This window comes from Lactuca saligna, chromosome 5 (genome assembly GCF_052625555.1).
Source record: "Lactuca saligna cultivar CGN05327 chromosome 5, ASM5262555v1, whole genome shotgun sequence".
Classification (NCBI taxonomy): Eukaryota; Viridiplantae; Streptophyta; class Magnoliopsida; order Asterales; family Asteraceae; genus Lactuca; species Lactuca saligna.
The window spans coordinates 176,251,456-176,278,666 of record NC_136421.1 but is presented as its reverse complement, the minus strand read 5'-3'; the positions used below and the strand labels follow the sequence as shown (position 1 = coordinate 176,278,666).

Genomic DNA, 27,211 nt, shown 5'->3' with positions numbered 1-27,211 from the left:
CGTTTATAGAGATATGCTTACATGAATACGTTTACATGAATACATTTACATAGATATGCGCACATGAATACGTTTACATAGATACGCTTACATGCACACGTTCACATTAATACGTTTAATAGATACTATTACATAGAATCTGTTACAAACGTTTCGGGACTTACCGTTCCACCGCCAAGGTTGTTAGCTACAGTAGGGAAAATGATCATTGACGGGTGTCTACGGTTGTACTGTTCGGCGAGTTTCCACGCCGTGAATATCCTAGTGCAAAAGGATACAATCTTAGTTATTATATTATTTTCCTTCCTTTACTTTGTGACACATTCACATGAACGATGAGGTAGGATATATTTGATATAGATAGACTATTTTCCTTATTACCTTTATATTGTGATTCATACGCATAAACAATGAGGTAGACTATAGTTTTATAATAATAGTTAAACAGGGAAAACCCGTCACATTTACAGTGATGTTTACTTACAAAACAGTCGGGTCTTGGTAGAAGACTACTTTCAAAACAATTAGGTGTTGGTAGAAGGCTACTTTCAAAACAGTTGGGTCTTGGTAGAATGCTACTTTCAAAATAGTCGGGTCTTGGTAGAAGGCTACTTTGAAAACAGTCGAGTCTTGGTAGAAGACTACTTTCAAAACATTCGGGTCTTGGTAGAAGACTACTTTTATAGTAATAGGAAATATGAGATTTTCTAGGGTTTTCAAACGTTTACAATCACTTACAAACATTTTCATACTTTTACAAACTTTTCTCCAAATATTTACAAGTCTTTACTTTACAGTTTTACAAATCAAAGACACATAAATACTTATGAATTCACCAGCTTTATTGGTGATACTTGCTTTCAAAATAACTTGTATTCTCAGATAACAAATAGACAGGTATGTCGACCAGGTTTTGTGAAGATGGAGCAGTCAAGACTCGTCTTTTATTTTGATCATTCATTATGTTGTTTTATACTATGAAAGAACACACATGTATTTAAAATTATGCTATTAATGCAATGAATGATGTTGTTGCTTGTTTACTACTTTTCATTGTTGTGATACATTAAATGACGTCCTCCGCCTCAGCACGTTTCCGCCGTTCTCGGTTTTCGGGTGTGACAGATTGGTATTAGAGCATTGTTTATAGTGAATTGAGTATATCAACCCATAAAAGATATTCTTATTATAATTACAATGGGATTTAAAATGCTCTGACCAAGAGTTTATACTTTTAAATAATAAAATATTTAACTAAGTATACATACCTGCATTCATACTAAAATCCGTGTCACAATGACAAGAAAAAAAGTATTAGGATTGTTTAATATCACAAGTAAGCTCGGGGATGTATGGTCAGTCTTGGGAATGGCATAGCCTGATCAACTATGCTGGTCCGAGGAGTGATTAGCACATGCCCAATAATGGTTGTGATGTGGTAACAAGTCTAAAAACTTACCAACACTACCACAATGAGAACATTATAACAAAACCTAAGTCTAAAATACTATAGGAGTATTTTGTGTTACTATAATTACTTACTTGAGAACTAAAATGATCTTCATTACTAAGTCGATAGTTTCTAAGTGGATACACCAAGGTTATATGTAACTAGGATATCATAGACTTAGAATCTGTGAAATTTTGCTTTACCCCTGTTCCTTGTGAATTTGGAGTTAAGGTCACTTATTCGAAGGCCTATCCTGTTTTGATTACATATAACTGGTATGCACTTTACAAATAGTGATGTAACTAATGAAGATTATCTAATAATTATCTAGATAGTTCGTCTAATAATTATTTTCTTACCCCAATTCTCGCGTAGATAACATGGTTGGACTCCATCCCCACGACAATCCGTACCTTCTGAACGAAGGCAATGCTGGATGGTCTGGAGAAGAATCTGAGAATGATCATCCAATCCCTTTGAATGATCACCATGCTGAAGACCTTTCGGATGATGATAACTCCGAACCTGAGCTTGAGAACCTACCCCCCATAGTTCCCATTCCAAATCCTAACCCTCGTCCGAATTTTCATGACCAAACGCCTCCTTGGGTAGAATGCTTGGAAACATGGAGCGAAGAGCAAGATCAACCTATGCCGTTTAATGGAGACCGAAGCTTCTACAACGTAAACTAAGGGAGCTCAGCAAATAAAGTTCTACTAATCCTGATCCGTAGAGTTTCCCGAAACGAAATTCAGGGCATGGCGGCTCTCCATCGTATCGAAGAGGTTAATGCCAATGTAGGAATGCATACCATCCGCACCAATCGCCTTGAACACACTCATGAGAGATCTGGGAGAGACCATGAGACCCTGCTACAAGCCCTAGCTGAAACTCGAGCCAAAGTCATTGAGCTCCGAGTACACCAGAGAGTGTATGAAAGATACCTGCTTGATATGGAACGTCAACTAGCTGAACTAAGGGTTCACCATAGGAGTGACCGTCGCCAGTAGAAGATGCGTTACTTTCCTTCTTTGTTTTAAAGAACCGTGTTCCAATCTATGTTCTGTGTAGTACTTTTCTATGTGACTACCTTGTACTGTAAGTACTTTTAGTTAGGTCTTTATGCTGTCAAAGGCTTTTCTACTCCGAATATGATATAAGACCTACTACAATGTCAATTTTCCCAAACTTATTACATCTTAAACATCGATGATATTGACAGTCGGCTAACTTTCGGGTCACTCTTTGTTCAAAAGCTTTCATCATACAATCGTTGGAGTCTATCTGAAACCCTCGTTAGTCAAGATTTTGGACTAGGGTAATTTAACTCTGTAATCATTTTCAAGTGTCTTTCAAAGGTTGGATCATATTATCCACCAACCAATAACACCTCGGCTTTCACAACAAACGTCTTGAGACCATTCTACAAACTTACTTCTACTTTTTACTAGGACTGTATCATAGGGATGTAGGTTGAACCCACGATAACATGTTTCTATTCTTTACATGAACGATCAAACTACATCTAGGTTTAACCATACTCACTCACGAATTCATTTTCTTTCCATGTAACAGAATCATGTCACCGAAGAAAAGTGATCAACCCATCAACCAAACACCAACTCTTCAGATTGATGCAACTACCTTTCAAGCTGCAGTCTCAGCTGCCGTGATAGCTGTTCTGACTCACCTTAACACTAACAACGCAAATGTTAGCAGGATTGTTAGCAATAATTCCAATCCAAGTAACAATCAAGTACCTCAGCGAGTAACAAACTACCACAACACCTCGAATCTCATGCCCAAGAATAACAAACGAAGGTTCTAGGCTACTGCTAAAGGCAAATCACCCCAAGGGGCGAGGAAAAGACAACAACCTGTGGCAGCCTTCATGGCCACGACATCTGTACCTCATAATATCATCCCTTCTGGTATCCCAATTGCCCCTAACCCAGCCAGACAGTATGAAGGAAACCTACCGAAATGCAATAAGTGCAGCTTCCATCATTTAGGTAGTTGTCGCCTGTTACACTACCATAACTGCAACAAGAACGAAAATACTACTAGCTGCTACAAGACTCGGATCCAACACATTACTTCAACCACTAATGTCGAAATCTCTCGGATATGCCATCTATGTGGCGTAATGGGACACTTCAAGAGGGACTGCCCAACAGAGAAAAACGACGGCAGATCAGGAGGAGTTTGACCTCAGAATGGATAAAGGCAACGAAGGACCCTACTATAGTATATGTTCACTTCCAATCATTAGTCTTATGTATGCTTTTAAACATGTTTAAAACTAGTGAAACTCGAGTCTTATCTTTTCCGAGATCCCGTTAGTTAAGGGACCCTCGTGCTGCGTATACTTGCCTTTTCATAGTATACCTTGTTTGCAACAATAGTCATGTAGTAAATCTCAAGTACTATAACTCTGTTAAAAGTTGTACTGTTGTGTTTTGTCTGTAACGCCTTTATGTTCAAAACTAATGTATTTACTTCCAAGTAAGTCCGATATTATCATACAACTTGAGTCAATTCGATCCGTACAATACCGGTTTCATGCGAACATTTCTTTCTCCAAAATCGCCTTTCTAGCGAAGCCGTCATTCCAGAACACTGAAGTACTAATGCATAGAGTACCTCATATTTCTTATCCTTTCCGAAGAAAACTCAGTAAACCTCCTCGAAGTACCACTCGTACAGTACGTCAAGTTCAAACGAAGGACCTTTACGATTGATCTATCGCTGAAGAATGTATACACAGGGGTGGTATATAATCAAGGTTCTACAAGTTTAGAATTGATGATTCCACTTTAACTTCTTTTCCTCTTTGGGATGTGAGCTTAAAGAAGAATCATTTATTCGACTACCTTTTCAATCTTAATTATATACGACTCGTATACACGAGGCAGTGATTGATGAACCATGTATGACTTCTAATATGAACTTCAGGACGGAGACTGTCCAAGGCTACGAGTAATCGCATCATCATGAAAACAAACTTAAAACCCAATACTACTCCTATAACCAGATCTCCCTATGGTCTAACTCCCACGGAGATACAAGAACCATCCGGACAAATTAACGAACTACTCAACAATGGTATGGAAAGACCAAGCTTCTCACCATGGAGAGCTCTGGTCTTGTTCTTCAAGAAGAAAGACGATTTGTTTCGTGGGTCCATCGACTTTTGAGACCTCGAAAAGATTTCCATTAGAAATCATTACCCTCTACCTCGCATCGAAGAATTGGATGACCAACCGCAAGGAACTATTTACCTTTCGGAAATAGACCTGAGATCGCCAGTTACGAGTGTTAGTGAAGGATGTCCCGAGGACAATCTTCCAAACTCGATGCAGACGCTACGAGTCCGTAGTGATACCCCTCGAATAGGACCCATATGCACATAGTATTCATGAACTTAATGAATAGGGTGCGTCATTCTTACTTTGTTCAGTTCGTCATTTTTCCTTGTAAATGACTTACTCACCTACTCATGTAGTGAGGAAGAGCCAAGAAACAACCACAACTTAACCTACCCCGTGAACTCAGTAACGTATATTTTACCCTTCACATCTCGATCTTGAAAGCGTACCTTTCCATCAGGACTCTTGTAATCCCACTCGACGAGATCAAGATCAACAAGAACCTCACCTTCGTGAAAGAATCATAGTGACCACGGACCGAGAGGTCAGGGAACAAGGCAAAGCCACTTCCCATTAGCAAAGGTTCACTGAAATGCCAACCGAGGACCTGAATTCACTTGGGAGCACGAGAATTAATCGAATAGGAAGTATCCCCACCTCCTTGCTCGATTATTCATGCCTACACCTTTACCTAAATTCTAATTTCGGGATGAAATTCCCTCTAACGGGGGGATGATGTGACAACCCAAAATTTCTATCCTGTATAGTCAAACACTTCATTAAAAGTCAAACTCATTGTTGTTATCTTTTAGCACAATTAGGAGTGTATTTGAGCGTTCTGAGCCTTGTACACTTAAGGGATAAGTGTCGGGGTTTATCTACTGAAGTTATAGCTCAAAGAACCATCCTTAAACACCTTTACAAGGAGTTCACGGCCACCACATGGGATTTTACAGCCATAAAATCCATGTGGGCCGTAAACTCCACCTTATATGATGAAAGGGTGGTCATTAGTTCATTCCTTTCCTTCCCTTGGCTGAAATCCTCTCCAGTATCATCCCGATCTTCGTCCCCGATCTTCAAATCTCGTAAGTTCCTTGTCCTAACTAGTTGATATCTTAAATGAACTAGTGATCTTACATGATTTCATCCATGAAATCATTCCATTTGTGTAGATCTTCAAGTTTCACCAAGAACACCAAGAACACACACTAGTGTTCTGGGCCAAAAACGACCATTCAATCTCCTAGACCGTAAGTACTCTTGTTGTAACTCATTTTCCACTAGGTTTAACATGTTTAGAGCCTAGAAATCATAAAGAAACACATGATCTAAGGAGTTTACGGCCAAGACATGTTCTTGGTCCGTAAACCCCTATAAGTGGTGCAAAATGCACCCTAACACCTTACCAAGCCTTGGAAGTTAGTATAGGTCCATACACCATTGAACTAGGGACTTCAAGAAACAAAATGGTACTTCATACCATGAGTTTAAGGTCATAAACTCATGGGGAAGTGGTCCCAAGGCTGTGAACACATGTAAGGGCCATTCTTGGACCTTAAACTCACCTAGCCTCTTGTTTAAGCCTTGGAACACTTAACCACATAAGACACCTTACCTTTAAGCCTCATTTGGTGACCCATTTGAGAGTTTACGGCCAGGAGTAAACTCCCCTGGGCCATAAAATCCAACAAGTATGGTCTATGGACCATAAACTCACTTACAAAGCCATATACTCCTTGCTTGCAACCCAATGGCTTCCTAACACCTTGACCAAAGTGTTTTCCACACCTTAGAATGTTTATAATTGTGTAATTAGTGCTATAATCACTAATTGAATATATATATATATATATATATATATATATATATATATGTTATTAGAATCATTGTGTGTGTTTAAGTCTTCACTTGACACCAAACACTTGTCCAACACTTCCATTCGATCCACTCACCGCAGGTGAGTTCATACCCCTTAATTAACCTTTTAAATGTTCTTAAATGTTTATAAATACTTTATGAGGGGGGGGGGGTCCAACTTGAATCATGTTAATTATTATATCAATCACATGTGATTAATAACTAGCATACAAATGGATTTACTATACTTTTAGCTGTTTTGCCAAACAGATTACTTCAAATGATTTTCTCAAACGTTTTTACATGTTAAAACTGTCTTATCAAACAAACTACTTTCAAATAGTTTTATAAACTGACATCAAGTCATCATTTCTTAGTTATTAAAACTTTTCAAAGATTTTACAAAACTTCTTTTATACTTTTATATTGTCAAATGCATGCCTATATATGTATAGTTATATAAGTAATGTTTAAAGGACTTAGGACAACTAGCTTGCTTTATTTCCTTTTCCTCGTTGGAATGTGGCCTTAGAGCACCGGTTATTCGTCCGAATGTCGTCTAAATATTAGTTATATATCATGTATACATATATAGACATAAAAGTTCCATCAGTCAGTTAAGTCCCTTTAGGGTAGCAAAGGCACACTTTCGGTTATACACGTACATTAATAGTAACTATAGTTGGTATAATTAGGAGATGCTACTTACTATTCCAAGTACAAAGAATCACACAAGAGTCAGTTCATTCATGAGTGTATACTAATACATTATATACTATATGAAGAGATACGTTTACATAGATATGTTTACATAGATACGTTTACATATATACGTTTACATGGACACGTTTACATAGATACGTTTATAGAGATACACTTACATGAATATGTTTACATAGATACGCGCACATGAATACGTTTACATAGATTCGCTTACATGAACACATTCACATTAATACGTTTAATAGATATTATTACATATAATCTGTTACAAACGTTTCAGGACTTACCGTTCCATCCCCAAGGCTGTTAGCTACAGTAGGGAAAATAATCAGCGACGGGTGTCTACGGTTGTACTGTTCGGCGAATTTCCACGCCGTGAATATCCTAGTGCAAAAGGATACAACTTTAGTTATTATATTATTTTCCTTCCTTTACTTTGTGACACATTCACGTGAACGACGAGGTATGATATATTTGATATAGATAGACTATTTTCCTTATTACCTTTATATTGTGATTTATACGCATAAACGATGAGGTAGACTATAGTTTTATAATAATAGTTAAACAGGGAAAAACCGTCACATTTACAGTGATGCTTACTTACAAAATAGTCGGGTCTTGGTAGAAGACTACTTTCAAAACAGTCGGGTCTTGGTAGAAGGCTACTTTCAAAACAGTTGGATCTTGGTAGAAGACTACTTTTATACTAATAGGAAATATGAGATTTTCTAGGGTTTTCAAACATTTACAATCACTTACAAACATTTTCATACTTATACAAACTTTTCTCCAAATATTTACAAGTCTTTACTTTACAGTTTTACAAATCAAAGACATATAAATACTTATGAATTCACCAGCTTTATTGCTAATACTCGCTTTCAAAATAACTTGTATTCTCAGGTCACAAATAGATAGGTACGTCGACCAAGTTTTGTGAAAATGGAGCAGTCAAGACTCGTCTTTTATTTTGATCATTCATTATTTTGTTTTATAATATGAAAGAACACACATGTATTTAAAATTATACTATTAATGCAATGGATGATGATGTTGTTTGTGTACTACTTTGCATTGTTGTGATACATTAAATTACGTCCTCCGCCCCAGAACGTTTCTGCCGTTATCGGTTTTAGGGTGTGACAACATCTTTGCTTCCTAGCAAAATATTTCCAAGTGACCTTTAAACAATATTTTTTCAATAATTTTCAATTCCGTTTCCGGATTCTTTAAAAGTAAGTTTGAATGGTTTTGGGTTTTGTGAATTTTACAATTATTTATTTATGGTTATCACTCATTTCTTCTTCTTTTAGAAAAATCATACATATTCTTATCTATGTATATGGGGATAGGTAAAACGATTCCATTATGTTTTGGTGTTTATGGGCATGACTATGAAGAAATGGAGTAACCAGTTGTCAAATAAGAAAAACATGTAGTTCTCCATCATATAAGTAAGTTGTGTGATCTCTATACATCGTTATAATTTGACACTTACTGATATATATCTACAACAAATGATTACAACCAAGAAAAAACAATACATGTTGGAGGTGATCTTCAATTTGTCGCTACAACTATCATTTTCAACATGGATTGGAAGCCAAACTTAATAAATATAATTATCACTTCCTTGCATACACTCTTTCTTCCAGATCAAAAAAATTGTTTTTTTTACTTAGTCTCAATGTCTCACAAATGTCTCTGTTATGAAACCTCATGTTGAATTGTTGTACAAATCAAGTATACTTCACATAAACATCAATGCCTCCAAGGTTTCATGAATTTCTATTTCTTAGGTTTGAGTTTTTGGTCAATGCTCTTATTTTCATGTTTTTGTTTAATTTATGAGGTTAAGTAGCATACTTTTGATATTTTTTGATTTCATTTTCTTTTTAATTCCTTTTAGTTTTGATATGTAGGTTTACAAATTGGATATGGAAGAAATAAAGATGTCGTTCTATAGGGTTTTGAATGGCAACACTTTGAGAAGACAATGATTCAGACTTCTGATGGTTAGTTTTCATCTGTATTTATGTTTTTGCTTCCAGGTTTTTTGAAGAAATGCATTATTAGCCTCTTAGGTTTAAATTTTACATCAACCACCACCATCTACCTCCTTTATCTACACATCATATTCCAACTTCGATTTTTGTGGTTTTTTCACTCAATCTTTTTTAAAGTCTTATTCTAATTTATCTATGTTTTTATTAGTTCTTTTGTGTTTTTCTTCCAATGATTTATACATATTCACGGTTTTTAGTTTTCTATCTATTAATCAATGTTTAGGATTCTTTCTAATTTCTTATATTTGTTTCACTTCTTCATATGTGAAATAACAACTAATAATGCTTCTAATCGATGCTTCTTTATTGTTAATACCCTCACCGTCATGTGCGGTCGCACTTTACCGGAATATCATCTCATGTGCATGCATTGCAGGTAATTCACCCCTTTCCAGTTTACCAAATATTCAATGCCTCTCTCAATTCAAGAACACAAAGATATTTATGTATGTCTATCTACATGGCCACAAAGGTCTTCATCCATCTCTCTCTCTCTCTCTCTCTCTCTCTCTCTCTCTCTCTCTCTCTCTCTCTCTCTCTCTCTCTCTCCCTTCTTAATGACAAACATTTTAACTTAAAAATTAGATTGTATACATACATAGTTAAATTGTATGACTTTTTGTTTGAGAAAAAAACGGACGGAATATTAGTTTGTTTTTTTTCCTATAACAGCATTGTACTTTTAATACATATACATTTTACTTTTTTTCAAATACAGAAGAAAAAAGCTGTTATCGATCGTCATTAGATTGTATTTATAGTATATATACATTTTATTTTTTTTCAATTACAACATTGTACTTTTAATATATATATATCTTTTTGTTTTTTATAGCACCATACTTTTAATAACAACGTGATTTTATTATTTTGTTTAATGTTATTACTTTCAAATAGAAATGAAAATAAAATACTTTAATAAACAAGATAAAAAAAGTATGTTGCTATTAATGACTTTTGTATACATACATAGTTAAATTGTATGACTTTTTGTTTGAGAAAAAAAGGGACGGAATATTATTATTATTATTATTTTCCAATTAGAGCATTGTACTTTTATTCACTAAAGCTAATAAACTAAACAAATAACATAATAATACATATTTTACATTTAATACATAAAATTTCGTACCAACCTAAACAAAGATCACAATCATACATATACCAAACAAACAAACAAATTTGAATTTCATACAATTTCAATTTCGTATAAACCAAAACAAACAAACAATATACATATACCAAACAAACAAACAATATACATATACCAAACAAAAAACAACAATCACACATATGCCAGACAAACAACATAATCACACATATACCAACCAAACAACACAATTCTACAATCAAAAGATGATCAATTTCAATTTCAATTTCATGAAAACTTATGCATATACATAATTTCAATTTCAATAAAAATTACAAAAAAAAAAAAAAAAAACTAACCCGTGTTTGTTATTCTAGCTGTGATGGGGACTAGCCTTGTTAAAATCAAAGGTGGCCTCCGGTGGTGGCTGGTGGTCACCGGAGATAAAAAAAAACAGAAAAAAAACACAATCGTTCAAAATTGATGCTGTGTTATTGCAATAAAATACGAAGAATGGTGAAGGAGATAACTTGGAACGATGGGACGCCAGTGCACAACGCGGTGGGGAAGCTTCAGGCGGCGGCTGTCAGACGATGGTGCTTCACAACTGATGAAAACCTTTAAACACCAAAAAAAACCCCCAAATTTGGGGTAAAAATCATTAGCACACATCAATATTCAACGAAATCGGAGTAGAAAAGGTTTATCTGGGGCTAATCGTTGGCTAGTTGACGTTGGAATGGAATTTTCGTCGGAGACAAAGAGAGGGTTGCGGCGCTGTGCAAATGAACGAAGGCTGTGCCATTCTTAGGGTAAACCTATATGCTGACGACACGTCGTCGGTATAGGGTGAAATAAAAAATGCTATTTCAAGTATTTGCTGAAACAAAAAAAATTAAAACGACATGTCGTCGGGATAGACTTGAGATGCGGATCGCCACGTGTCTTGCCGACGACTAGTCGTCGGTATAACATACACAAAACTACGTCGTTTTGTTTTTCTGACATATGGATTAAAAATAAATGGAAAATATTTTTTTTTTATACCTATACCGACGACATGTCGTCGGTATATAATTTCAGAAGACCACCAATATTTTTGTCGTTCCTGCCAGACTTTTGCCGACGACTATTTGTCGGAATAGAGGTCCTGGTCAAATTAAATTGGTCAAAGTATGGTGATAACATGTCGTCGGGATAGGGGTACTTGTAGCGACGACACTTGTCGTCGGCATAGGTCATTATACTTATAGTGATCCCTGATCTTTGGGGATGACATCCGTTAACAAATGAAGAGAAGATGAGCGGGAAAACAATTGTTGGGTTAAATAAAAAGAGGACTGGTGGCAAAATGAGGTCTAAAAAAATGACAAGTGACATGTAGGAGATGTTTTTATTAAGCATAGAGATTAGATCGTCATGTTGATTATCATAGTTCTTTCTTGCTATAATGTGAACAATTAGAAATTGCATTTAAATTCAGACAAAAACCGCATGTAATTCTCTTCGATCACAACAGAATGAAAAAAAACATAAGAACAAATTAAAGTACATTAAAAACTGGAAAAAATGATTCATCAAATATTGCAAGAGTAAATCTATTAATACTCTTTTTAATATTTCTTGTTATCGGAGACGGTCTGAGGTTTATCACTGGTGTAGAAAAAGGGTTTGAGCGAATAGAGATTTGCATTTTTAAGGAGACGATGAGTCGATGAAGAAATAATATGAGCACCCTTAACCCCTCCATTAATATCCAAAGGAACCTTGCAGTCCTTCAATGGCGAGCTCTCCAGGAAGGCCTTGCATTCCTTGAGTTCCCACTGAGCATTCTTTAGGAACTTGGTCGATGGAGGGGACAGTTTGGCTAAAAAGTATCCCTTATCATCAGCTGGGCAACTTGAGATGGAAAAAGGTGCTAATTCAAGTCCCTTTTGATTTCTTGCCAAACAAGTTATTCTTGCCGTGGCTCCTGCATGCATTAATATAGGTAATCATCCATAATTAAATTAGTCTTAAACTTGTAACATAATCCCTGTCTTTTGAATTGAAATACGTAAAATAAATACCAAATCAAGTTTATTAATATTAAGTTAGCACGATGCATGTAAAAGTACGAACTTGTGAGATATATACCTTTAAGTGGAATGAATTTAGGGCCGGATTTACAATATATTAGGCCTTGAACTGCAATGGATTTAGAAATTTCCTTCTGTTTCATCGTGTGAGGGATCTCAGGCAGCTTAGCAACTCCATAAGCAGCATCAGCAGAGGCGGAGACGATTGATAGCACCACGCAGAATAGAAAGACAACGTTGGAGAATGTGTCCATGGTCTTTGTTGTTGGATATCTTTGAATAGGAATTAGATGGTTATATTTTTGGTGATTGTGGTTGTAGACGTTTTATAGTGAGGTCTGTTGGAATTTTTTTTTTTTTTTTTTTTTTTTTAAATGTGTATATGTCAGGGAAATGGAAGAATGCGGTGGATGATTTATATTACATGGGAGCACGACGGCTTTTAAAAGATGGATGAGTCTCACCTAATGATTATGGACGTCTTTTTTGTAACTTAATATTTAATTATACGATTCTAGGGACAACAATTCATTTGATTTTACTATATACTAGTTAGGGGTGGGAATCGGTTTGATTTTTTGGTTTTTCGGTTTCCTCGAATTGGTTTTTTCGTATTGAAATTTTTTTTGTTCAATTTGAAAACCAAACCAAATCGGATTCAACTTCTCTAAACCAAACCGCAAACCGAATTCTAATTCAGTTTGGTTCGGTTTGAAAACCCAAGAAACCAAATATTAACTTAAAAAAAATTCAAACATAAATTAAAATATTTTTAATATAGAAACCTAAAGTTGTAAACAAAAAGAAATAATGTTTGATACGAAATGATCAAGAGAGAAAATGAGTTAAAATGATTTTTACTTTATAACTAATATTTTTATTTAATATAAAATATAAAATATATTTTTTAATTAACTGATTTATGAAATTCGGTTTTTCGGTTCGGTTTGGTTTAAACTTCATGAGACCAAAACTCAAACCAAAAACCAAATTTTCAATTCGGTTTGGTCTCAAACTAAACCAAAAACCGAATTTGAATATGGTTCTGTCTGAAATCGTTTTCGGTTCGATTTAGTTTTCAGGTTTTTTCGTTCCGTACCAAATAATTTCAACCCTTAATAATAGATGTGAGACCCATATACTACATGAGTTCATTTAAAAAGTAAATAAATATGAAAATTCTAAACATTTGAAAAATTTTGAATTTATAAGAAAAAATAAAAAATATTGAATTATTAAAATTAAAATGTTTTTTCATATTTTAAATTTAAACAAATAGATAAATAAACAAAGAAAACTAATGAAGTTTTAATTTAGAAATATTGAAATTAGAAAAAAAAAAAATTAATTATTGAAATTGATATGTATTTATTGTTACATTTATTATAATTATTTATTCAAATATTATGTGAAATTTAATAAAATATAAAAAACCACAAAATGTCATGTGGACAAATTTAATTTAAAATAACCACAAAATGACATGTGACCAAATCAATGAAAGTATGATACATGATAAAAAATATTTTCATTTATTAAAGAAGATTTTCGCAATAACTATATTTAACCGGTCAAACTTGCCGAATTCTTGGAAATCAATGAATCAATGCACACCCTAATATACAAGTTAAAACAGGAATAAAAAGTGCATTAAGTTATTTTTTTTTGGAAATTAAATAATCTAATCACTATTCTATTTTTATAACTAGCTTTAAACTCGTGTATTATATAAATTACACGAATGGTTCCTATGGTTTGGGGTAATTTTTGTATTTGGTTCCTAACTTATTTTTTTAACTCGGAAGATCATTTCTGTTTGTTTTTGTGACACACTTGGTCCTTATTGTTTTTTTTGTTACGCGTTTGGTCCATGTCTTACCTAAAAAGATTATTATTTAAATAGGAAAAAATAGTGGGGTAGGTAAGGTATGGTGAGGAGGGTGGGTTTAGGGGTATGTTTATTTAAATAAATTAAAAAATCTAGGAAAAAATAATATTTTTAGGTAAGATAGAAACCAAGCGCGTAACAAAAACAAATAGTAGGGACATTCCGAGTTAAAAACATAAGTTAGGGACCAAACACGCAAATTACTCTAAACCATAGGAACCATTCATGTAATTTACTCTTAAACTAATATAAAAAAAATACAGTAGTTCATCATAAATTTAAAAATACTTTTTTATATAATATTGGATATATTAGAAAATAAAATAGGATTGTCTTTTTTATCTCTTTTAAAACGATTAACATAAATTGTTTTATGGTAACTAGATGAGAATCATGCGCGCCCGTTGGCAATGGGTCATTTTATTTTTTCTTATTTCAGGTTGTATATGTACTGCAACATAGTATTATATTGATGAAGATATATTTAACATATAGGGGATTTTTGGATAGGTCTTATATAGAAATTTAGGAAAGGAAGTATAAGTTCTTTTAAGGTGTAGGAATTGAATTGCGGACGGCGGCGAATACCGGTGGATTTGTCTCCATCGGTGGTGGAATCGTTCGTGACTTCACAAATCGATGAATACAAAATAAAAGAGTACATTCAGAACACACTGGTTCACCATCTCTTTCTTCTCCGACCATTGAATTAGAAAAATAAAACTTCAATCAGTTCAAGTGATTACCTTTTTCTAAAAGTCGTTCTCGTGACCTATAAAATCCACCAGAAAAGTTACAATCAGTGCTTCAGAACTGATGGATACATGAGAGAGTAAAAGTCATTAGAACGGAAGGTAGGTGAAACCAAAGGTAAACCCTAAAAATGACAAACTCAATTGTAATAAATCAAGAGAAATCAAAAAGCAAAATACAAACGAAGTTCCTAAATAGAACAAACCTTATCAAAATTATTCTAAAAGCAAAGTGTAATGAAAACGGGGGATGGAAATCGAGACATGTTGAAGCATTAACCTTTTACCTTCTGTAGCCCCTCAAATCTTCATAATTTCGCATAAAGCCCATCATAGGTTGACTTTTCTGAAATTGGAAAAAGTAATTTACTTGTAACGACCCAATTTTCACATCAAAATTTTTTTTGTTTAAAAACGTTACTTTAGAAAATATTAATAACTAAAACATCATTCGATCATCCATAATATAAACTGAACCATGTCTGAAAACCAAAACATACAACTAATCGGAATATCAGAGTATCAATCCCAGAAAGCTCGTAAATGCGGAAACCGAAGAGTGTGTGTGTGACATGCTGCTACCGCGCCGGCTCCTTTCCCCTAGCTGAGGAGGTACCTGAAACCAAAACTGAAACCGTAAGCACAAAACTTAGTGAGCTCCCCCATAATACCCCATACCATGCAAGCATTTAACAAACAACATGCAATTAGGAGATACGGGCCACGCCCACACTCGTGAAGATACGGGCCCCGCCCACACTTCGCTTTCTGAGAGATACGGGCCCCACCCACACTCGTGAAGATACGGGCCCCGCCCACACTTCGCTATCTGGGAGATACGGGCCTAGCCCACACTCCATTCTCGGAGAGATACGGGCCTCGCCCACACTCAACCGCCAACTCATATCATGCAAGTATCGCACAAACAACAAGTGTAAACAATTCTATCATACTGGCATATATCATAATCCACTCAACTAAGAGATACGGGCTCGACCCACACTCTAATACTAACGTCTCGTCTATACGGGCCGGCCTTGGTGCCTTAGACCCGTTACTACTGGAAGGAAACTCACCTCGAAATAGCTGCTGGTCTGTGTGGGAATTGATCACTTACTACTACTGCTGCTGCTCCGGAAACTCCCCGGCTGTAATTCCCACAATATACTTAATCATACACTGGTAACTGTCCTTTGGGTAAAAAGACCATTTTACCCCTGGTCTAGCCCTGAGTCAATTCGAAGTCAACTTTTAGTTGACCCGACTCGCCGAGTGGATCTCCACTCGCCGAGTCCCTATCCAGACTATTGTCCTGGGTCCCTGATTCTACTCGTCGTGTTGGGCTATGACTCGACGAGTTCATCTTCTAAACTGACATTCAACTCCTTCATCCTACTCGTCGAGTTGTATAAACAACTCATCGAGTTCATCTTCATCCAAAGAACACATATGGTAAGACTCGCCGAGTTGTATGAACAACTCGCCGAGTCTGTTCTTGATCTATGAAGATTGCCTTGGACTCGCCGAGTCAGGGCATTGACTCGCCGAGTCCTAACATGGGTGAGTTCAGCTCCCAACTCACCGAGTCACCCCCTGTGACTCACGGCTCAACTCGACACATCATGAAGGGACCAATTCAGTGACTCGCGACCAGACTCGTCGAGTCACATATACGACTCGCCGAGTCGCAGCCATGCATCCATCAAATACACCGATTTGCTCGATTTCAGTCCATGCCATTCACAGATCTGGGCTTCTAGGACACAAATCACACGTAAAGTTTCCAACTTTACGTGTATATATTCACCAATATGGATTTTAAGGCTCAAAGTGCACCAAAAGAGGTAGATCTAGGGCTTTCATGCAATATGACCCCATACAGGCATTAGATCCAAGCTCCAGGGACTAAATCATGCCTAGATCTAAAGGCTAACAACTTATTACAACCCACAAAGCACAAACAAGCTTGGGGAAGAGCCCAAGAAGGACTCCTATGAAGCTAAAAGAGATTACAAGCTTGAAAACAGAGGGGAAACGAGCTATACCTCAAGGAAAACGTTGAGATGACACAAAGATGCCTGGTCTCCTTATCCTCTTCTTGATTTACTCTTCTTTCTCCTCAAAATCTTCAAGAACACTCCAAAAACACTTCAATCTCTCAAGGAAATAAGGGAAAAACGATGTTGGGAGTTCTGGGGGTGAATGGGGACGAGTTTGGGGCGGAATGAGGGTTTAAATAGGGTGCAAACCCTTGAAATTTAGGGTTTCATCCAGCAGCGGTGACTCGCCGAGTCCGGGATATGGACTCGCCGAGTCGCCAACTTAAACGTGTCCTGAGTCTCGTCCCTACTCGGCGAGTCGGACCTTATGACTCGCTGAGTCCAAGGCTAAAATAGGGAAATGCTCAAATAAAATTCACATACCGGAAACCAGGTGCTACATTACTAAACAGCGAAATTAAGAAAAGATAGAATACAAATAAAGTGAGGTGAAATTGGGGGAATTAAACCCTAATTGAAGTCCTTCATGTGATGACGGCAGCGTGACCGGTAGAACCACCTTTGCCACCGACCTCACCACCCCCTGTGTCGATTGGATTCTACAGGTAGATTAAATACGAAAGAGGTTGTAGAATAAAAAAATCCATAGCTATATCGAAATAGAAAAATGATAGGGGGAGGTGTGTAGGATTCTCAAAAGCAGCAAAATTCCAGAAAGTCTTCAAAGAGTAGGGCTGGGAGATGGTTATACCTTCATCTGTGATCTTTGCTATCTATCGTTTCCATTATCAACACAGTAATTTATCATCACCAAAATCTCTATTTAGAAAGTGCCATTATTTTTTTTAAAAAATAAATGAAAATTTGACCTGAAGCTTGTTTTGACACCCTCCTCAAAAGTCAAATCCTCCTTCCATTCCTCAGGAAGTAAGTATTAGGCTTGCCAGGTGATTCCCAAAGATTGTCCTCAAAATGTACAACAATCATGCTCACCTGATAACACAAAAATAAAAAAAAATAATTAATACTTTTATTGATTTATATTGGTAAAGATTTTATAAAAAAAAGTGTTGTAAAAAGCTTACCGGTCCTAGATATTTGTGACCGTTTTTGACTCCACCGATTATAAGAGAATTTCATAAAGGGTCGAACTTGTTGTGGCAATTGTACATGACCCAAGTAAGGTAATTGTTGACCTCTTTAGGTCCATGTGAGTTACCATCATCACACATGTTGTCATTGAATCTGTAATGTATGTATAAAAACTTACATCTATTGTTACTAATAATATTCAAAACATTTCATTTATGTAAAGTTTTTGTGTTAAGATTACCTACAGTCCCTTTTGCACGAATACAAGAAAATGATTATAGCGAATTGTCTTCATGAGATTTCCCTATTGTGTCTTTGTTGAATGATGTGTAGATACATTGACAGATAACCAAAACATGTCCTTAGCTTACATGTAAGTTAAATGTTGCAATTGTGATGACAAATAACCCAGTGTAGTATAAATATTGAGAAATTTTGAAGTAAATCAAGAAAGATTTGTACCAAAAGTTATAAGAACTTATTCTGAGGTTAATATATCTAAAAGAAAGCTGGTAGAAGAAAAGAAATGTTCCATGGGCAAAATGAACCCTTCTTAGTAGAGGAGAATCCAAATGTGGTGAATATATATGTTTAAGTAAATGTGCCTTAAAAATATGAATAAAACTATGGCAATAAGAGTCACAACTATCAGTGATGTATAAAAATAGCCTCATAAATATGTCAATATAGCAATAATGAAAGTAGGAATACCAAATGAAGAATATGTAAGATGTATTGTAGTAAAAAATGATCAAACTCATGTACTTACATAGCTAATTATTGCAGAGTATATAATTAGTAAAACTTGTCTCTATATCGTAGTAGGCACAAGGAATAAAAGTTCTTTAATCCTGAAACAAAGTCAACGAAATGAATCATCATACTTTAACCACTGTTCCATCACAAAATGGTATCAAGAAAGTAACATTAAACAATAACTTAGCACAAAATTAAGATTAAAAAGCTAAGTGATCACACAATTAAGATTACCCTGAATGATGCATTTGAATAAAAATTAAAAAAATATGGTTCAAGCATTTTATCGAGTAGTTGGTGGGTGGGTATAACTGAAGTGTTTTCTTTGTGTAGCATGGACGCCACTCAGGTACCTAGAATAGAAGACATCATCTCGTCTGAATTAAGTAAACATAAATGGGTATCGATGAAGCATTCAATGACATAATAAAAGAAGATTACTGAATCTGAAAGTTCATACCTTGTTAATGTCTTCTCCAAAATGAATGGAACCCAATTGATTTGAAGTAAGGGGAAGAGAGAGGTAGGAGGCAAGGCAAGCATGATGATAGTTTTCTCTACATAGTCTTTGTCCACTCCTCCCTTTTTGAGCACCATATAGCAACCCATAGTAGCAGAAAAGTTAACCATGGTACAATCACCAAAACTTTAAATTCTGTAACTATGCAGCTCTACACCACACCGAAATCTTGAAAAAGCTCAAAAGTAGTATCATATTTTTAATAAAATGAATTACTTACTTGTTTTCCATCGGGGATGAATTGTTTGGTTCTATGGATAATGAATTAACCCTATGCTTTCGATTTATGGCCTCACTTTTTTCAACTTCTTTCAGCCAAATGTCATTAGCCTCATTTTATTGCCCTGAATCACAATAATAACACAAAAAGACGAACATAAGACAATGTAATGAAGAAATCTGGAGTTTGGATAGGCTACCTGCAGCAACAAAAGAAGAGGACTTCAATTTATAGTAGAGACACAGATGATGTGAGTGCTACTTCTCTGCTGTCATCGTCCTCTTATTTTGTCAAATCAGACGGGAAATCGAGCCTTTGTGGTGCAATCGATGCGACCACAGAAATCCAGAATTATGGGGAAAGTGGTTTCGCCCCTCTCTCACTCGATCTTTGGATGTCGCAAAAAGGGAGGGGAGGCTTCAGCCTATCTTGAAATGTCCCTGTAAGAAGCCACCGATCGGAGGTAGAGAAGATGTGGAAGTAAGCTAATGGCGGTGGGTTGATTCAAAGCAGATGAAGCACAAGAGGGTAGTGCCGAAAATCGCAAGAGACATGGAAGCCTTTCCGGATGAAACTAGGAGGAAATTGAGATAAAGAAGAAAGAGACGAAGTCAAAGGCGGTGAAGAGGAAGTGATAAGAGGATAAACTCGTAAAAGTATTGTGGTGTTAAAGTGAGAATAAGAAATTTAGTGGCAAAAGATGAAGTGAAAAGAAGCAAAGAGTCGGTTGACCAAATGATTAAATAGTAAAGAGTATGACAAAAGTTGTAAATGAAGGAAAAAGTGTGGCATAAATGCAAATTGTCAAAGGTTCCTGTTCACCAGGTTTTTAACAATTAATAGTGTATATAATAATTAAAGTATTGTACTTGTATTTATTATTAAATTTAATTATGTATAATGCTAGTCAGTCACTTATCATATTTAATATTTTTTTTATTGAATTTAGCACATGAATTATGTAAATAATTTTTGACAATGAAGCTTTTATAACTTTTTGTCATATGGTCTCTTTGTTACTCTAAAAACCTGAAGTACCTGACAAAAAGTATAAGTTGAGACTTCAATATTTTAAAAACTTGAATACAAGTGTGTGATAATGAAGCCAATATGATGTCTTCATGCCCTTGATAAAAATAAATAAGTGAATTGCAATGGGATAAAAGCAAACTATAACACATGAGAAACCAACAAAAAAAACATTTACCGATAGAAAATAAACGAGTGAATCACATAAGAATAAAAGCAAACAATAGCACCCTAATTTCATCAAGTGGTGTATCATAACATCCTACTTTCATTAATTCATTACATTTTAAGTTTATAACTTATAAAGTCGTCGGGAGACGGAAAACCGTTTGACAACCAACCTGCATAAGCTCTTTTTTGAATACATTGAATTAGACCTACCTCGATACCCTCACACAATAAATTACTAAGATCTTGAGCCAAGAAAATATCGAACATCAAATTTAGTTTCACACGAATTATATGTAAAAACAAATTATTTTTTTTCTAGTTACTTTTCCTTAGCTATCAAAGGATCCCTCATGTCAACAATGGCAACATAAGTTATAGTTTATCAGATTTGTGTCCTGCACAAATTCTACATATCTCAAACCCTTCACCAATTTATTAAAAAAGAAATCAAAGAGAAAGATTATAAGTGTGATGGTATATACATATTATCTATAGAATTACCTTTATGTCAATATTACAAAGTGTTATAACACCAGTAAGCAATTCCAAATAAGAATTCTACTTTACATGATACGACTTTCATAAGGTATGAAAGTTGATTGTCTATACCTGCAGATTAGAACAGATGTGAAATCCACACCCTGTATCAAGGACCCAAGAACGAGAATATGATGAGTTATTAGATGAAATAGTGTATATACCTGCAGAAGTTGGCTTCACCTTGCCATCTTTGATATCTTGCAGATACTTCGGGAAGCTTCGTTTCCAATGCCCCTTGTCGTTAAAGTCGAAGCAAATAATATCTTTGGGATTAGAAGAGGGTGGGTGATCAGAATTGGACTTTCCTTTAGGACTACTATTGGATGATCCTGCATGAGACTATCCCTTCCAGTTTTGCTTGGGAGGAACTTTCCTCTTTTTTCCCTTTCCTCGACCAATGGCTAGAATAGGAGCACTAGCAGAAGTAGAGGGAATACTCTTTCCCTTCATACCTGCTTTAGCAGTCTGTAGGAGGTTGGGCAATTGAGCCAAGGTGGTTTCACTGCTTATCAAATGATAGGTCAAGATGAACTGATCAAAACAAGTTGGTAAGGAGTTCAAGACCATGTTAATAGCCAACTCCTCATTAAAGTAAACATTAAGCCTAACAACGTGCACCACGTAACGTTGCATTCTCTGCACGCGGCCACATACAGATTCTCCCTCTTTCATTTTGCACGCCATGAGGGAATTTACCACCTCGTATTTTTCTTGACAAGCTCTCTTGTGGTACTTCTCCCCAAGGTCGTTGTTCATCTCATACCGAAAATAATACTCATATAATCTCTGCAACTCAGGGGTCATCGTTGCAACCGTAATGCAAACAAATTTGGTTGCATCATTGCAGTGTCTCTTGTAGGCGGCTAATTCTTTAGGAGTGGCCTTCTCTTCATCAATCTCAGTTAGGTCTTTCTCAATGACATATTATTGTCCTAGAAACGAAAGGGGCATTTTGATTTTGCGCATCAAGTCATTATACTTGGTGCCATCAAGTGTCACCTTTGAGCAGATGTTTAACAACGAGAAGTTATGATTAGAGGAGGAGGAACCAGAAGCATCATTTGGAGTAGGCATCTGTAAAAGGAAGGTAGGTTTAGTTAGATAAGAATAATCCTTAATACAGCAACCCAAAAATGAAATACTAAGGCTAGGATCCAACTATATAATTCACAACATAGAAAAGGGATGTCGTAATCTAAATGTAAATTTTATAAATGTAGGTAAATGGCGGTTTACTAATTCCACCAATAGAAACGAAATTTTAAAAATAAATAAAGTTATTATGAAATTTCAAAATCTTTTGAGATTCATTGAAACTATTCAATGACATGCTTATTCTCAGATTATGCTCTTCTATTTGTGACAGGGATACGGATGATCACAAACAAGATGTAAACAACATGCAAATGTTCATGGTAACCTCATTGTCATTTATCATCTCAATTGATGTGCTGGTAAACCACACACGCTCCATCAACAATGATAATTTATGAGATACCCATTACAACTCTTTATTAGTCCCTATTAGTGTGTCGGTTAACCACACACGCTCCACTAACGACTTATAAAGTGCAATGTGTAATTTCATGGGTTAACATGCAAATTCACATTTTTCCTTAAGTAACTAGATTTGGGATTTTAATAAAAAGGTTCTAGTACTTTTTAATATCAGTATACTTTTAATGAGAATTAATTTTCCTATCAAACCTGTTCGGCTAACGACCCTTCACTAATCAAGGAAGCGGTGTGTAAGAGTGGACACCCATTCAACTACCATTTTCTAGGCAATTTCCTTTTACCCCCTTATAGACTAGCTTCGTGAATGAGGCGTACTAGCGGGTCGAATGACTTAGTCTTATATGTATATTAATTATTAAAATTTTAATTTTACATATAGTATAGGGTGTATTTTAAAACTTCTTCAAAATACTAGGTTTATAATTAAATTTCAAAAATTTATAATAAATTCAAATTTAAAAATAAACCAAATGATTTAATATTTATCTATTAATTAACAATTAATTAAATATACTAAATCAAATAATGATTAAATAATTAAGTTAATAAAATAAGAACCCTAGAAACCCCAGGTAATTTTTGAAATAACTAAAGAGAACGTTTAGGGTTACATACCTTTTAGTTGTTGTAGTATACAACCAAAGTTCTCCTTTGTTGATCACTTGAAATCAAGCACCATGAGTGTCGTGCCTGTAATGGAATCACACCCAAGCTAGCAAGAGGAAAACTATAAAGAGAGGAGGGGGGGGGGGGGGGGGGAGGCAAGATTTCCTCCAAGGCTTCTAGAGGGAAGGGGTAGACAAAATATGGGACTAGGAGGCCTTTATATAGTTGAGGAATCTTGGGGGCAAAAAAAGGGTTTAAGGGATAAGCCCTAAATTCCATCGCTTGGTGACCAAGCAGCCGAATCCCTTTATCCAAGGGCTTTGGACGAAAATTTTAGCCCTTCCCTAGAAGTTTTCATCAACCTCATCTTATGAGGTTTTAGATCATTCCTTCCTCAACTTTCAATAAATAACCAAACAGTTTCGGTACTTTTACTTAATATAATTAAAATCAAAATCAATTCCAAATTAATTTCTGATTAATTATTAATTAAATAATATGATTTCTAATTAATATATTATTTTCATAACACGTTAACAAACCATTTATTTAAGATATTATTCACATGACAGGTTAATCTCTCTCTCTCTCTCTCTCTCTCTCTCTAAAAGTTATCTTATCCAATTGCTAGGTTTGAGGGCAACTCAAAAGCATTGTGCTACTATTAATTCAAGTTTATCGCAATTATAGTTATGAGCTTAAAGACCTAATCCAACAAGATTTCCCTCACTCTTTTCCCTCAGCACACCGTCGGGCCTAATGAGAATTAACAAAGCGTTATGAAGTGAACGTGATCACCAAATAAATAAAGCAAATAATGGTAAAAATGATTCGATCGTTGGTTAGTAAGAAGAGGGGAATAAAATGCGTGCCTATTAGCTAACTGATCTTCAAAAGATTTACGTAAATGTATGTATAACACCAAATATATTAACCTATATAACAAATAATTTCATAAAAATCAGCCTAATTTACACTAATACAAAAAAATAGAGTACTTGCACAGGATCTCTGGAGACACTCTGTAGGTGAGTAGGTCCGTCCTAGATTGTTATATTTTAATAAAAACTCATATATTAATAAACAATGGTGGAGCCGGTAAGTAAATAGTGGGGTCCATGGATCCTTCTTAAATTTGAAATCCACCATATATATATATATATATATATATATATATATATATATATATATATATATATATATAGGCTTAGGTTATTCTATTCAAACTAAGTATTGTATTGAATGTACAAATCATTATGGACCAATCATTTTACTTATTTTTGGAAAATAAATAATACATATTATTGAATTAAATATAATTAAAAAATATCATTTAATTTCATTCTAAGGATATTTTAGTCAATTAACATTATATATATATATATATATATATATATATATATATATATATATATATATATATATATATATATATATATATATATATATATATATATATAGGCTTAGGTTATTCTATTCAAACTAAGTATTGTATTGAATATACAAATCATTATGGACCAATCATTTTACTTATTTTTGGAAAATAAATAATACATATTATTGAATTAAATATAATTAAAAAAATATCATTTAATTTCATTCTAAGGATGTTTTAGTCAATTAACATAAATTTAAAAAAGAAAAATTGCATATTTTAAAGGAAAATAGATTCTATTAGTTTTAAAAATTTGATTGTATGGATGATAATTCTCCTAATTCGAAAATTCTGACGGAACATGTTTATCAATATATTGAAAAATAACAAATATGATTGAACCATACAAGAATACACATTCTGACATAATATATATTTTGATTTAATGAATTTATTGAAGAATAACAAAATTTTGGATACAAATTAAAAAAAATTCATTACATTCTTAGAAAAGTAAAAACAATTATATACTATTCTATGAAAATGTTACACTTATTAATAACAAAAAACAAAATATATAAGTCATTCTACTAGAATATACTATTACATATATTTTTTCATTATATTGTATATTATTCTGGTGGAATAATTCATTCTGTTTGGAAGATTGGTGATCATTGTTTATCTTCATCCCATACAATGTTTATCTTGAAGATTCTATTTTGACAGAATCAGAATTCAAGATTCCATTCCAGTAGAATGTTGTAAGTTTCATATGTACCATGTTTTTCTTTGATATCTCTTGTTTCGTTCCAAGCCAAGAAAACAAGAACATTATTGTTCTTGATTTCATGTGTACCTGCAAATGAGAAATACATCCACTCATTGTTATTGCTTAATCTTCTTTCCATGACAATTTCAAACAAAAAACACCACATCAAATTCTGTCAAGCAAAACAAACAATTTCCTGTAAAACATTAACCCCACAAATCCATTCCATTTATCCATTTCTATCAACCCATCAACACTTATTGAATTTTTGTCAAAACAAAAGGAAAGAAAAACAAAATCAAAGGAATATCTATGGCCACATTTGGTCTACTGCTACTCACGTTTTTAACAATACATACTAAGAAGTAAATTAGGATAATTCAACAATACGTATTATAATACTAACCATAATTTTGTAAACTAATCTAGTGGCTAAATTTTATGCTAGTATTAGCCAAGGGACAAAACTTTACAAATCATATATGATTCGTTCTAAATTTCATGCTATCAATAATATATGAAATGGAAACCATGAGACTCAAATCAAGTTTACCGAATATATATGAAAATTAAGTAATTGATGATTAAAGAAATTACAAATATTAAAAAAAAAAAACTAATGTATATACGCAAAAACAATGACAGTAGGCATATATATATATATATATATATATATATATATATATATATATATATATATATATATATCTTTACTATCTTATAAAAGAAATCATACTATTACTAAAAATAGATTGAATAAAATAATAATATTTTTTAAGACGTTCAAATATTTATGCTTAAAGTACAACTGATCTTTAATATAATAATATTATCTATTATATCTACAAGTCTTTCTATACTACTTTGACTCTTATCTCCTCCCGGTATATCGGACGCCTTCCCCATGTTTCTTAACAAAATTGAATCCGCCCAAACTTATCATTTGGTTTCTCGTGCCTTTGTTTAAAGTAGCTTCTAAATCGAGGAACTTGGCACTGTCTTCTCCATCATTTTCAGTCTCTCAAATCCTAATCTCTCTCTCTCTCTCTCTCTCTCTCTCTCACCGTTTATCATCGTCACCACCACCCTCCTATCTACTCTCTCTAACATCCCGATCATTATTCACCATCTCCACAACACCGCATCGACACCGCCATTGGGGTCTCTCTCCCTCTTACTACCGCCTTAAATCACTGGTCAGTGGTCACCCATGTCATCAACGTAAGGAAATCGAAACTTTCTATATTTTTTCTCTGGTACATGGTCCATTTTTTAAAGTAGTGCTACAAGTTATTAAACAGGTTCGTTTAATCGTATTAGCAGGATCAAATGCTGAGATAAGATATTAAAATCACCATCATTGTCTCAGTTTTGTCCTCCAGGTAATAGGCCCACCCTCTCTCTTTGTGGATTTTTATGGGTTTTGTTGTTTTACGCAACACATTCAAATTTTTTCTTGCAGGGTTTTTATGGAAATCACAATCGTCTTCTTCGTTTTGTCATCTAGGTAATGGACTCCCCCCTTCTCTATTGTTTCATTCAAAATGTAATTG

At 34.5% G+C, this 27,211-nt stretch overlaps 1 protein-coding gene across 1 annotated transcript; it reads right to left on the bottom strand.

Moving 5' to 3' along the window:
• Positions 1–11,708: 11,708 nt before the first annotated feature.
• Positions 11,709–12,725, bottom strand: LOC144997720 (protein SEED AND ROOT HAIR PROTECTIVE PROTEIN-like). The gene is made up of 2 exons (XM_078957590.1): positions 12,478–12,725; positions 11,709–12,313 (listed from the first exon to the last, which is right to left on the bottom strand). Exons 1-2 carry the CDS (start codon positions 12,671–12,673, stop codon positions 11,955–11,957), a joined length of 555 nt encoding a protein of 184 aa, XP_078813716.1. The 5' UTR covers positions 12,674–12,725; the 3' UTR covers positions 11,709–11,954.
• Positions 12,726–27,211: the final 14,486 nt, after the last annotated feature.